Source organism: Galendromus occidentalis, unplaced genomic scaffold (assembly GCF_000255335.2).
Source record: "Galendromus occidentalis unplaced genomic scaffold, Mocc_1.1 scf7180000077497, whole genome shotgun sequence".
Lineage (NCBI taxonomy): Eukaryota > Metazoa > Arthropoda > Arachnida > Mesostigmata > Phytoseiidae > Galendromus > Galendromus occidentalis.
This window is the reverse complement of record NW_003805485.1, coordinates 283,835-296,393: the sequence shown is the minus strand read 5'-3', so window position 1 is coordinate 296,393 and position 12,559 is coordinate 283,835. Positions and strand designations below refer to the sequence as shown.

The following is a 12,559-nucleotide window of genomic DNA, read 5'->3' as shown; positions in this document are numbered from 1 at the left end:
CTTGAGGCTAAAGCCGCACGTGAGCTAAACGGAAAATTGAGCCCGACGCGGAGCTTCGCAGGTGTCCCACAGCTCTTATGACAAATTGAACAACAAATGAAGCCCCAGCGTGGATCTCCCTCTCTGGTGTGCTTCCGACCTCAGCGACCTGGCTTTGGCAGGTCGGAGCTCTGATCTCTCAGGAACGATATGCAGATTCTCGGTAAAAGTTCCCGAGCGTATTACAACGCAGCGTTTTCCGAACGGGAGCGATTCATTCGGAACCACTGCCACCTATTAGACCTCTCGGACAGGACGACGTTTCAGTAGAGTCGTTTATGCATCGCAGCCGAATGAATACTCAATTCGACGATATGGATCCATGGCTATTTTGACTACGGGCTGTTTTCGAAACGGGAGACCGTACTGATCGTGTTGGAATCAGCTGGTGATAAGCCAGCCCGACCGTTCATTTGTGCTCGATTCTGTTCGTTGAACGTGAGTTGGTTTCATCACACGTTAAATACGTCCGGTCAGATTGAACCCCATCCCCTCTCTACCCACGAGAGAATTCGCAGCGACGAGCTATTTTACAGCCGTCGGGGAGTGAGGCCAGATAATTTTTCGAATCACAGACATTCCCGTGGGTCTCGAAATAGACGTAGCGCTCATGGATACAGGTTCGCCGCCCATGGGGAAGGAGGGGCGAACGGGTGCCGCTGGTTGGTGGGGAAAGAGTATTCGATCAATCTCGGCAGCGTGTGCGAAACTCTGCAGGCAAACATTGAATCACTGATCAGGCGAGCAGGTCCCTCATCCCGGCTCCTAGCTCTAATGCCATTTCGTAAGCTCCTTCCTCACCTCTACTTCCTTATCTCGGTGTCTGTTGCAACGCTCCATCTAGTGTTGCTCCCGAGCCCCCCAAGGGCTGGTCTTGGCGAAATCACACCAGGATACTCCGCGAGAGGAGTGGAGTAAGCAAGATACTTCGCGAGGGATCGAGACCGTGGTTTAGCCAGGAGCTCTTTAACAGGCCTTCGCGGGAACACGAATAGCTGCTCTCAGCATCGCGCGGCGCCCTAGAACAAGAAAGCCTGCGGAGTATCTCTCTCAGTTGAGGCCCCGATGTGCAGTCTCGAGCAAAGTCGCAGTGGGACGATGCGGAGGACGATCGGAGAAGAGGAGAGGATAACTTAAACGAAGTCCTCTTTTCGTGCTGGTCCTCCTCGATTGAGGGGGGCAGGTGGGACAGATCGAGGAACGACTGTCTCGGATGAGGTGGACCCGAAACTGAGTCTCTGAGGGCCATTCTTGGCTGCTGATGCCGCCGCTTGTACCGCTGCTGCAAGAAACAGCTCGAGGGCTTCCGCTGACCTTGGCTCCAGGAAGTAATTTTCTCCTGCAAGGGAGGAAACACTACGCCAGATGGGTAGCTCGTGAAGCCCCTCAAGTCCCCTCCACAATATCTTGTAATACTCGCCCTAATGGCCGACCTCTCGCTGTTTGAGCCCGCAGCCCATTCTTATAAACTTCATCAGGAAACTTCAGAATACCATTCGGGAAGTGCACGGTGAAGGTTCAATGAGTTCTTGACACGAGCCGGTAAATCAGCGGGAAAGAGCTAGACCCCGCCCTGGAGGCGATGAGCCGCGGAAGAGCTCCGGTTTCGCTCGCGAGCTTGCAGCGGGAATCTCACAAAAGACTCCAAACATTCAGAAGCAACCGGCTGCGTCGGGAAGCTACTCACTTATCCCCGGAATCGGATCTAGGCTCAGAAGTCACTCGGAGCAGCTATCGCTATCGGGAGGCCTCCAGCGAGGCATAAGAAGCAGTGCTTATCAGTCTTTGGATGTCCCTCGGACATCTCGTGACGGAATCAGCCGACGCGTTCGACGCAACGAATTCCTCGGGTAGAATACCTCGCGAGGGGAAGCCGAGAACTGACGAGGCTGTAGGGAAGAATGTCCTTAGGCGAGGCGAGTGCTCCGTCTCGAGGAATCGCTCCATCAGCTTCACCAGAGTATCAGTCTCAAGGCGCGTTCGCTGATATCGGATTTCGAGAGTCAGATTCCATAATTTCATAGCACAATCTTCTCGGAAAGGGGGAGACTGATGTTTCGAAGTGGAATCTTGAGAAGGTCGGCAGAAAGCCTCGGGAGACCGCTTCAGCTTTTTCGAGGTAGCTTCAATCATTAAAGCCGATTTCTTGCGAAGAGCCTCAATTTAGTTTTCCACGTTTAATTTCAGGACGAGAAGTGCAAACGAACTTGTCAGCTGGCGTTATCATCAGCGGACAAAGCCTCGTCCTGCAGAAAGTGGATCGCCACAGCAGAGGCCGGTACACGTGTCACGCAACCAATGGCCAAGGCCCCGGCGAGAGTAACGCTGTGACGCTCAAAGTCAGATGTAAGTACACATCATCGGGAGCATAAGCAGCGCAGTTGCCCGCTCGCTCGATCCTGTCATGAGCGTTGCGACAGCAGTCGTTTCTTCAGATAAAATTCCGCTTCCGCCTGGATGATTGTCGCCGTTAGCCTCACTGGGTACGACGCCGCGTTAGAGTTACCGGGAAACGTCGCCCGCCACATTAAGTAGTATTATGGGTAAACGTCGTCGCATTGTCTAGCGTAACAAAGCCGCAGTACAGACGCTACGAGGAACTCTATTGTACCGTCATGCTCCGAATGTTTGCTTAGACTATTTGCGTCTCATTCCCGCCACATCGTCTCTCCCCCGCACTCGGTACCGCTCGCCGAAAAGCGTTAGCGGGCCAGACCCACCGTCATACAGAGGGAATGAAAAGCAATACGAACGATGCAGTCCAACGGAAGAACGACGCGACGGCGGAACCACTGACTGAGAGCATCACCAGATTCGAGGAAATCAATCAACTTATCTCTCGTCGATAAGGGGACAGGGAGCGAGCGTCAGACAACACAAAAATTCATCGGAGTATCAAACGAGAGAATTGGAAAACTCTGCGCAAGGAGCTTCCTCTCACCGCTGATCATCCATTTTCTCGTCCGGTCACAATATTGCGTCCGTCCTCAGTTGGGCCGCAGAACTTGACGCAAGCTGGCAGAAGGGCGTGCACGCTTGCAGGCGCCAACTGGGGCCGTTTTAAGGCTCTTCGGCTGATTTCTCTTGAGAATGCTTTCATAGCTGCGGGACAATGGCGAGCTGGTCGCCGTCCAGCCACTCATCCAGCCAACCCGGGAGTCACTTATGATGAAAAATATACCATGCAGGTCTCACGTTCCCTTGCGTCTGAGTGAGCGCTCCCGCTTGGCGCTCCCGAATCCCACCTAGAACCCGCGGCCTAAACTCCCGCGCTGGTTTCACTTAGTGGACAGAGTAGATGCACGGACACTCACGTGAACCTTCGGCTGGACTCTCGATCCTCCCAGGGCTTGACGTCTGCTCTACCCCGTGATGCTCATAGCCTCTACCCTGGCCGCTCTTCTCCGTATTTCGCGTCTGGGCGTCACTTTCCCTCTCTTTCTTCTATAATTCAGTTCTCGTTATAATGTTGCTACTCCCAGCCCTTCCCTGTCCCTGCTCACTGTGCTCCTCCTCTTCCTGGCGCTTCCATTATCTCTTTTCACGTGGGCCAGCCCCCGTTGTCCTCAGTGAGTTTTTCGCTTATCGTTTCCTGTTCATTTTTCTTCATCCGAGTTACCGGGCCGCTTTTCCAGAATATGTTCCTTCCTACCTCGCTCGCACTACTCTAACCACCTCATATATCCGGAGTGCGAGACTTTTTGACCCATGAAGTGATCTGTGGCATGGGTCATGCTGGAGTTGAGTCCAGGATTCTATTTCAGTCTCGTCGAACGGGGCGCCAGGTCGCGGCCATTTCATTTTTATGTCGAGGCAGCTGGATGAATTTCGGGACTTGACGGTGCGGTCCAGTATGCGGTCGCGCCCGCTCACGTTGGGGCCCTAGGACAACGGGCGGTAGCCGGATACGTGGCTAGGCGGGACTTTTCAAAAAAGAAGAGAACGAATCGTAACCACTAAGCAGACGAAACCATTCGAGCTATCATGATGAGGCGATCGCCCCTCTGATCGGGGCGATCTCCGAAGGGCACTGTCGATGCTTCCCAAGTCGTGGAGCTGGATTTCTGATCCGTCTTCGCACTTCTGCCTTCATCGAAGATTCCCTTCAGGAATTGTTTGCTCTGGAATTGTGTGCTCCTGTAGCCTGGCTCAGGGAGTGCAAGCGCTATGGGCAAGGCGGAGTAGGCTCCCGAGGGAACTGGAGTCGGAATCGTAAAACGATTCGCTCGATTCCCTCAAGCCTCAGAGAGAGAAAAAGCAAACGCTGGAGAAAACTCGAAATTCGTCTTCGTTTTGCGATGGTCATGTGAGCGCTTTTTCCCAGACTGAGCGCCTCTTCAGTCTCATCCCGGCGCTGTTAGAGCTTTTCCTCTCCCCTCCGATGTGTCGTGCGTCTCTCTTAGTTTTACTTATTCCTCATCGTCTCCGTCCGAAAAGACCCCTGGGAAGAACAACTCAGAACGCAGAAGAGCGAGGGAGATAGACTTAGAGAATGCCCAAAAGTGAGGGTATTCCGGAGCGGAAGGAGCCCATAGCAGTTGGAAGAGAGAGACACCTCAAGTATCTCCCGTCTACTTGGAAGAACCATCTCGAGCTTTTCGAAAACAAGGTCCCCGTCGACAGCGACGATCTTGTGAACAGCGAAAAAATCTGGCGGAAATCTTTATCGAGCAGAGGCACTTCTCGGATTCAGACGTACCCCGAGTCTCTGAGCGGTAATTCAAAAGCGACTTTTCCAATTTTTCATCGCTAGAGAGCAGACACTGAGCTGGTGCCGCGTCTGTCCCAAATTGAAACTTTCAGCACGCTCTAATCAGAGGCTTCGTCGAGCCGGAGTGGAAAAGTTCATGCGGGATGTCACCATGCGGACATAGCGGCGAGCTCCGAGTGAAACAGAGTGAACAGACCAGAGATTTGATCCGCAACAGTCGTACTCATCGTGCTCGGCCTCCGCGTCGGCCCTGGCTCTCCGTTGTCGATTGCTCTCGTATTCTCTCTATAATTTTTGCACGTCTGTCCTACAGGACAGCTGCTCGAGTGTGTTCCAAGTCGGGGTGGGAGGACAATTCGTCGAGCCAGGCTTGCTGAATATTTTGGAGGATTTTCGCCGGACGGGAATAATACGAGGGAACAAACGCTCGAAGCTCACCTTCGGGAATGACTTCCGCGATAATTAAGTCAGGATTTCATTCAAAATTCCAGATGCTCCGGTCTGCAAACCAGATCAAAAGATGACGTACGGTGCTGCCCGGAACGAAGTGGTGAAGATTTCCTGCGAGCTCGACAGCGACCCCGCGGAAATCTCTTTCAAGTGGAGATTCAATAACAGCAAGGAAGTTATTTCGGGCGCGAACGTCCATAGTGAAGGAACGAAGTCCTGGCTCGCGGTAGTGCCGCACGCGGAGGAAGACTACGGCCCAATCATCTGCTGGGGGAAAAACTCAATTGGCTTGCAGCGAGAGCCCTGCATTTTTCAGCTCATTCCTGCAGGTAAGTTGACTGGGAAGCACTCAGGCGAAATTCGCAGTTTGCGAGTATTCAGATCGTACGTCAGGGAGTCCTTGGGAGAGCGTCAGACAAGGGGGTCGGAAGTCCTCCCCGGCCTGAGGAGAGACCCCGGAAAGATTCGCGATTTCTTGTCAGGACTCAGGAGACAGAGATTCTGGACGATCCTGATGGTCTGGACCGCGGTCACCTGGCAACACAGACAATTTTCTGTCGAGGCTGATCTCCGATGGGGTCGATGAAGAGACATCCGGTGATCGCAGTTCAGCTCCAGTTTCAGGGAAAGTAGAAAAATGAATGAAAAAATCATATCCCACGAGCTTCATAGAGCGGTGTTTCGCTATCTCGGGGCTCACGCCCCACGGGCTTCTGCTTCTTAAGCGACGATCACGCTATGCCAGCGTGCTGCATGACTATCCACCAGGGCGTCTTCCTTCAAGTCGCCCCTCCTCTCGGGCGCGCGCATCAATCAAATTGTACATACCCTGACACCCTGTCCTTAATGGAAACTTTCGGGACATGGAATCTGCACCCATCGACGGTACGAAGATTTCCGTATCGCCACTATTCGTCTCCAACATACCGGCGCATCGTGCTGAGCTCATGTCGACGTCGGATCATATTGATCGAACGTGATGAATTCTCGGGAGACAAAACGGTCGACACAACGTCATGTCACAGAACTCCCTCGACAAACTCGTTAGAGACCGTTACGGTCCGCGCGGAACGCCGAGAGTTCCGCATCGTGTCCGAGAGTCGCGTCGGGAGGCCTTAACCGTCCCATCGTGATGAAAATGTATATGAGACAGCCGAACGTGAGCCGTTGTTGATAGAGGGAGCGGAACGCAAAGCCCAACCAGGCCGGGACCTCTTATGGGACGCAGCTTGTTCTTAATGGAAGCAAGGATGGACGAATTCTTTTCGGTGTCTCCTGTTCTCCTTCCGCTCTCGTGTTCCCTCCGTTCGCTCCGTCGCTCCTAAGTTTCGCCGTACGTTTTCGTCGTTTCCCTCTGCCTCTTCCAGCGATTTTCTATTTTGCTCGAGCCTGTTCCCTCTCCGCTGGGCTCCTTCTTGTCGTCTCTTGCTCCTGTATTCCACTCGTCGTCGTCGCCGCCGCCGCTATTAAGTCCCTGCTCATCGTACTGTCGTCCTTCATCCCACTCGTCGGGCTTCGTCTTATCCCTCTCATCATGCTGGAACTCGTCGTCTCTATCATCTATTTTCGTCCATATCTGATCTTTCCCTCTTCCTTCTGTCAAGTCCGTTTTCCTTCTCCCTTCATTGCTCTCACCACTGCTCTTCTCCGTCTCGGTCTCTTTTGTGTCTTCTTCCATTTTTTCCTGCGTGACCCGACATTGTCTCCCCAAGTTCTGTCAACATCGTCGGATGCGAAAGATTTGTTGATCTGTTCAGTCGTATCTTTTTATTCGTTCCTTTCGTCGCATTCGGTGTTTCCCGCATCGGGGCTTCGTATCGCGTCCGCTGGCGACCGTGATGCCATTAATTACGTGCGGGCCCCCTCCGTGCGGTGGGGAGTCCGAAAGATGGAAAAGGGGAGGGAAGAGGAGTGGGGGGGGGAGGAAAAGTGCTGAACGAAAAAAGGTCGGGGGAGGGGGAACGGGAACAACACAGGACGATGGGAGGTAATGGTTATCCTTAATAGAGGACGAGGCCTGTTTCACTTGCATTCGCAGCCAGCCCGGAATGATCACCGTCGGAGAGCTCTGCGTGAAACACTTTTGTTCGGAAACTGGTGCCTCCGGGGACCTTCGGGAAACTACTACAAGGGGAACCTCTTTCTCCTTCCGGGTTTCGGATCGATACCGACAAACACCGAGCAAGTCGGTTCTGTGTTGTCCACCAACGCACAATTATCATACATACGACAAGGAACTGGGGCTCATTGTCACGTTCGGGGATTGAAAGAGCGTCGCTGTAATGATCAACATGCAGTCGAGCTAACAGGGCGTCCAATGGTCCACGTTTTTTTCTCCTCCACTCATTACTCTCTGGAGCTCTGAAGTCTCGTTTTCAATGTTTTCTATCGATTCGCATCGGCTCCGAGTAGAGCATGCGAGACGCACGGAACCATTCGAATTATCGACTGAAAAAAAGGACGCGTGGGCTCCGAACGCGGCCGTATCCGAAAAAAAACTAACGAGCTCGACATTGAATGGAGACTCGTGAGGTTTCCAACCAACATCCGAAAGCAACTCATGCGGAACATCGTCCCATGACCTCGGCTCGGGTTGGAGCAAAGCGAAGCGGACGTAACTGAACTTGCGTTCTTTCGCCAGGCCCTCCGGAACCAGTGCAGAACTGCACCGTAATCAACCAGACGGAGGAATCGTTGACCGTGGCCTGCATCGAAGGCTATGATGGAGGCATCGAGCAGACGTTCCATATGGAGCTGCATGAAGCCGAACAGCGGACCCTGAGAGGCAATTACACGTCCTCGACGCATGCGGTGATGCAGGCCGTCAACCTGATGCCTGCCACAGCGTACGTGGTCGCCATATATTCTTCGAACGCGCGCGGTCAGAGTCAACCCACTGTCATCGTGGCTCACACCATACCGTCGCCCATCTCGCTTACTCGGAGAGGTATGCCATTTCACCGCTCGCTCAGGCGTCAGTCTGACCGACTGACCGAGCGACCGACCGACCGACTGACTGACTGTCTGTCAGACTGACTGATCATCGTCCACATAGGAGCGGTCGCATGCGCTCGAGAATCTCCTTACAACTGCGGGAGTTTCTTCCACAGGAATGTGGCACATCTCTCTCAGCCCGCTAATACTGTTGTTGATCTTCGTCGTCACCGGAATCATCCTGGTTGCTTTCACGATAATTCTCATCATGAAGATTAGAACTCGCCAGGTCATCAAAAACTGTGAGTAGTTAGAGTTTCATGCTCGACTCGCACATCTTCCCCTGACCCCTGACTCCGGTGTGCGTCCTCGTTCCGGTATCCGTCACCCTTTCTTAGCTGTGACTTGCTCTCTCTCCCTCTCTCTCTCTCCCTCTCTCTTTCTCGAAGGAAGGCTGCCGGGGTGCTCAGACAGTTTCTGGTTTTTTTTCGCTCCGCTCCGTCCGTGGCCTTCCTTCCTGCAGTTGTCCAATAGACTCCGCTCCGATGGGGGTCTATCGGAAGTTCGAACCCCTAACGACTTCGCCAACGGCGAATATGATCATAGTGATGATGATGATGTTGACTTTTTCACAACGGTCGTATAGAGCGATCTTTATAGCTCGACTGTAACGACAGGGTCCTGGAAGGGCTCAATTCAGAAACCTTTCGATAATCTCATCCCATCACGCGATGGGAACGGTCAGAGCGAACTCCGACCCTCGAACAGGATTAGAGAGAGCACTCCGGTAGATATGAAGAGATCATCAGGAAACTATGAACATAATCTCGTTTTATCGAAGGGATGACGTCGAAGGGTCGAGACGATCGACACGGGGCTTGGCTGGATCCAGGCAGCTCCTCCGTGATTCCATTCGACCTCCTTGTCAGTCCGGGTACAGCTCGTAACATCTGGATAAAATGCAGCTCGTATGCAATAAGATAGACCAGACGTCTATTAGCACACGCGAGAGGGAATGAGCATTCATGTCATGGACATGCGCACCTACATATCTCGCAATATCCTCTCATAGGGGTCCGATGCTCGGAAGGAGACAAGGTGCTCCAGTCGCTCCGTGGGCGGATGCGCGCTGCCCTGCCCCGGGGAAGGGATAACAATCTTTGTGACCGGTTTATGGACACCCGCTTCCTTCATCCGGCCATAAAGTCGCGACTCCATCAGCTGGAGCCCTGCCGAGAAATGGGAAAAGCATCTGGTCGGACGGAATGTGAAAGGCTTATTTGAACCGACCCAGTGAGTGGGTGAGCTCGCTTCCCTAATATCGAGATTCCTTCAGGGACCCATCCCGATGCGACCCTGGAGAATTCATCGGTGAAGTGTAGCGCTGATTTCGGACTCTGATCCGGGCTTCGTGCGTCCTTCGAGGGGAACGTCAGATGGACTCGGGTCATGACGATTGACGGATGCCGTGAGAGGGAGTAGGCAGAGCGCTCACCGATCGGCTGGAGTCCCCCTCTCCGACAACGTTCCAGACGCGGATGAGTTAAAGTCCGGGAGGAACAGGAGGAGCCGAGTCTGGCATGGCAGACTGTGCTGTATATTCCGAGTGGATGGAGGCAGACACATTATACGATGACTTCGAACGTCGACTGTGTCTCCTCGGTGGGCGGAATATTAAATAAGGATTCTGATTAAGTGTACGAACGAACAAGCCGAACGATCCTGCGACCAAGCTGCGTCGGCTTCCAGCTTCACCGATGTGCTTCTGGCGATTCGTGGAAAACTCTCCAAACTCCCTTCCGCTATCGATCCTATCGAGTAGCAGGACGCCTAGTCCCATTGTCGGTAATTCGAGACAGGAGAACTTGAGATAGAAATAAAGGAAATACACGAGGAGTCGGGCCGCGATGGAAGCGAGGGAGGAGAGATCTCCAGGCGGAAAAGGACTGCTTCGGAACGAAGAAGCCGAGGACGAGGGCGAAGCTTGAAAAAGAGGGAGAGGTATAAGAAGAGAGGGAGAGAGTACGGCGCGGGGCGCGTCCGTCGAGGACTAAGAGGCAGGCCGGCGGGCAGGCAGGCAAGAAGACAATGTCCCGAATGCGGTCCCGGTAATAAGACTGCTTCGATCATCATGATTAAGCAAATGAAGTGCTCTTCCCTTTGCGACTCCTGATGAACGTTGTTTCGCTCGTCTGCTCGTTCGCTCATCCATTCATTCGTTCGTTCGTTCGTCCTGCGGCGAGCAGTCTTTTAATCGAGTTTGGCATCCCTCTCGAAATCCGAAGGGAACTTCAGAATTCTTGTGGTCTTCTTGAGGGCTCATTGAGAATCGTTCGCGAGAGAAAGAAAGAAGAGAGAAAGAATGAGAGCACAGTGACTCGATTTGAGTTCAACGTGGATTCCTCGAGAGCGAGCAAGCGGGAGGAATTTACCTCCATTCAGACCGTGGAGGACGCAAACGTGGAGAGAATCAGATCTAATTGCCCGGAAGTGATTCCGAACGACAGTTGCTAATTAAGCTCAAAAAATTTCCTCTTCAGCTCAACAACGCGCCCTGGTCGCCGATGAGAAGTAAGTCTCGAGAATAGCTCTTCGAAAAATTGAAAAATATGAACCCTTCCCGATGAACATCGTCTCGACTCCCATCGACACGACTACAGCGAACAGCTGTGTGGCGGCGCGTCTTGTTTTCTCTGGATGTTGGACTTTTGTTCGCCTCGGAACAAGCTACAGGACAACCACAAGGAAAATATGTCAGTTTCTCCGTCAATCAATCAGTCGACGAATCAGTTCATGCTTACGCTCGCCTCCCCAAAGTGGGTCCGGCGGCAAGCCGGGTAACAGATGCGGAGTCTAAGCGGCTTGTTGGTCTCCTGTTTAGGACTCCCGGTCCTGGGCGCATGTCTTCTGTCATGCGGGTCTGACGGTTTCCACGCACGGCTCGCCGTGTCTGGTGCGGGAGAATCGACGCTGCCGCCGCCGTCGCTGGCGTGTGTTACTGAAAGAGGAATGGAATGCGTAGTCCCTGATGTCGATTAACAGAAAACGTTTCGGTGTTACAGACCGCAGATGCCACCGATGCACGACGAGAGCGACGTCACGGAGCTCGCTCGCTTCGACGACGACGACGACGACGAGGACAAAGGGCCCGATGTTATTCCGCGTGAGTATTCACTAAATTCGAGCGATTTTAGCGATCATTGGAAAAATTATCGAATTCCGCTGCCGCGTGCGCGTCTTTCGAGACAAAGCGCGCCGATGCGGACGGGGACCTCATCGGAAAATTCGCCCGGAGTCCCGCGAGCCATTCTATCTGCCGACATTTGCGACTACGCCTGCGTCGACCGGTCGGGATGAGGAAGGAGATTTTTCGAAATTCCGAATGCTCAGGAGCGGGTTGGCGAATCCATACCGGAAACGGAAAGTCGGCACGTGGATTTCAGCTTCTCGTCGTCTTCGGCATCGGCTGCAGACTCGTGAGTTTCTCCGTTGTTCAGCGGAGCTGCGGGGCATTCGACGCTGTCGGTTCGCCGTGCGAAGCGGTCGATGGCTGGGGCAGCAACAGCAAGGCCAACGCCAAAGAAACTTCGTTCGTAATTAAATCATGCTCGCGTGAACTTCGAATCGCTCGGCCACACCTCCACTGATCGGCAGTGGAAACGCCACAGCAGCTGACGAACGCGACTTGGTCCACTATTTTGGCTCCTGGTTCCCCGTATCCACTCATCCACCTAGTCATCGACGGTTGAGATAGTCCCGGCTGAAACTCCTTGTCGTTCCGCAGAGAAAAACGCAGCTAAGCAATCCCAGAGACGAAAGTGGTCAATGAGATTACGAGAACGGAATTTGTTTTCCAGCGGAGGCATTGCCGGCGCGCGTGGATCCTCGCTTTGATACGGGGTACGTTCCTCGAGGAGGAACGCTCAAAAGAGGTGCTTGGGATACGCCGGTCGTCGCCATGACGAACGAAACCATGTTAGGAGGACCGTCTTCCTCGCACGTATTCCAGCATATGGCCACACTGCCGAGACACGACCTGCAGTTGAGTCTGCAGAATCAGGTAACTGCTCGCACGTTCCCCCGAGCGCGGATGGATAATCTCGTCCTGATAGGAACCGACACCGAACCGGCCGGGAACTCCTAAAAAGACCGAACTCGCAGTGTGTTTCCGATTGGAGTTCTTCTGGAGTCGTTCTCCCGTGCGACGAGCGGTCCGTCATTTATGGCAGATGATGATAGCGTGATCGGTCCCCTCGGTCCGTCCTTTGGTTCTTTGTTCCGCTCGTGGATGGATAGTCGGTTGGTCGCTCGGTCGGTTGGCCGGTCGGCTAGCCACCAAACCGGCGGTCTAGCTGGTCGTAGGTTGGGGTAGATACGTCGACGACGGCGTGGACATGGTAAACCAGCTCGTCCCTAAACAACAAT

At 53.5% G+C, this 12,559-nt stretch overlaps 1 protein-coding gene across 1 annotated transcript in view; it reads left to right on the top strand.

Annotated features, from left to right (window-relative positions):
• LOC100905495 (hemicentin-1-like) overlaps nt 1-12,278 on the top strand; it is a 102,275-nt gene extending 89,997 nt beyond the window's left edge. The window contains exons 7-13 of the mRNA XM_029112367.1: nt 2,227-2,385; nt 5,242-5,529; nt 7,842-8,147; nt 8,311-8,436; nt 10,675-10,705; nt 11,197-11,297; nt 11,992-12,278. Coding sequence (XP_028968200.1) covers nt 2,227-2,385; nt 5,242-5,529; nt 7,842-8,147; nt 8,311-8,436; nt 10,675-10,705; nt 11,197-11,297; nt 11,992-12,278 — 1,298 coding nt within the window. The remainder of the gene's footprint in view (nt 1-2,226; nt 2,386-5,241; nt 5,530-7,841; nt 8,148-8,310; nt 8,437-10,674; nt 10,706-11,196; nt 11,298-11,991) is intronic.
• The last annotated feature ends 281 nt before the right edge of the window (nt 12,279-12,559 follow it).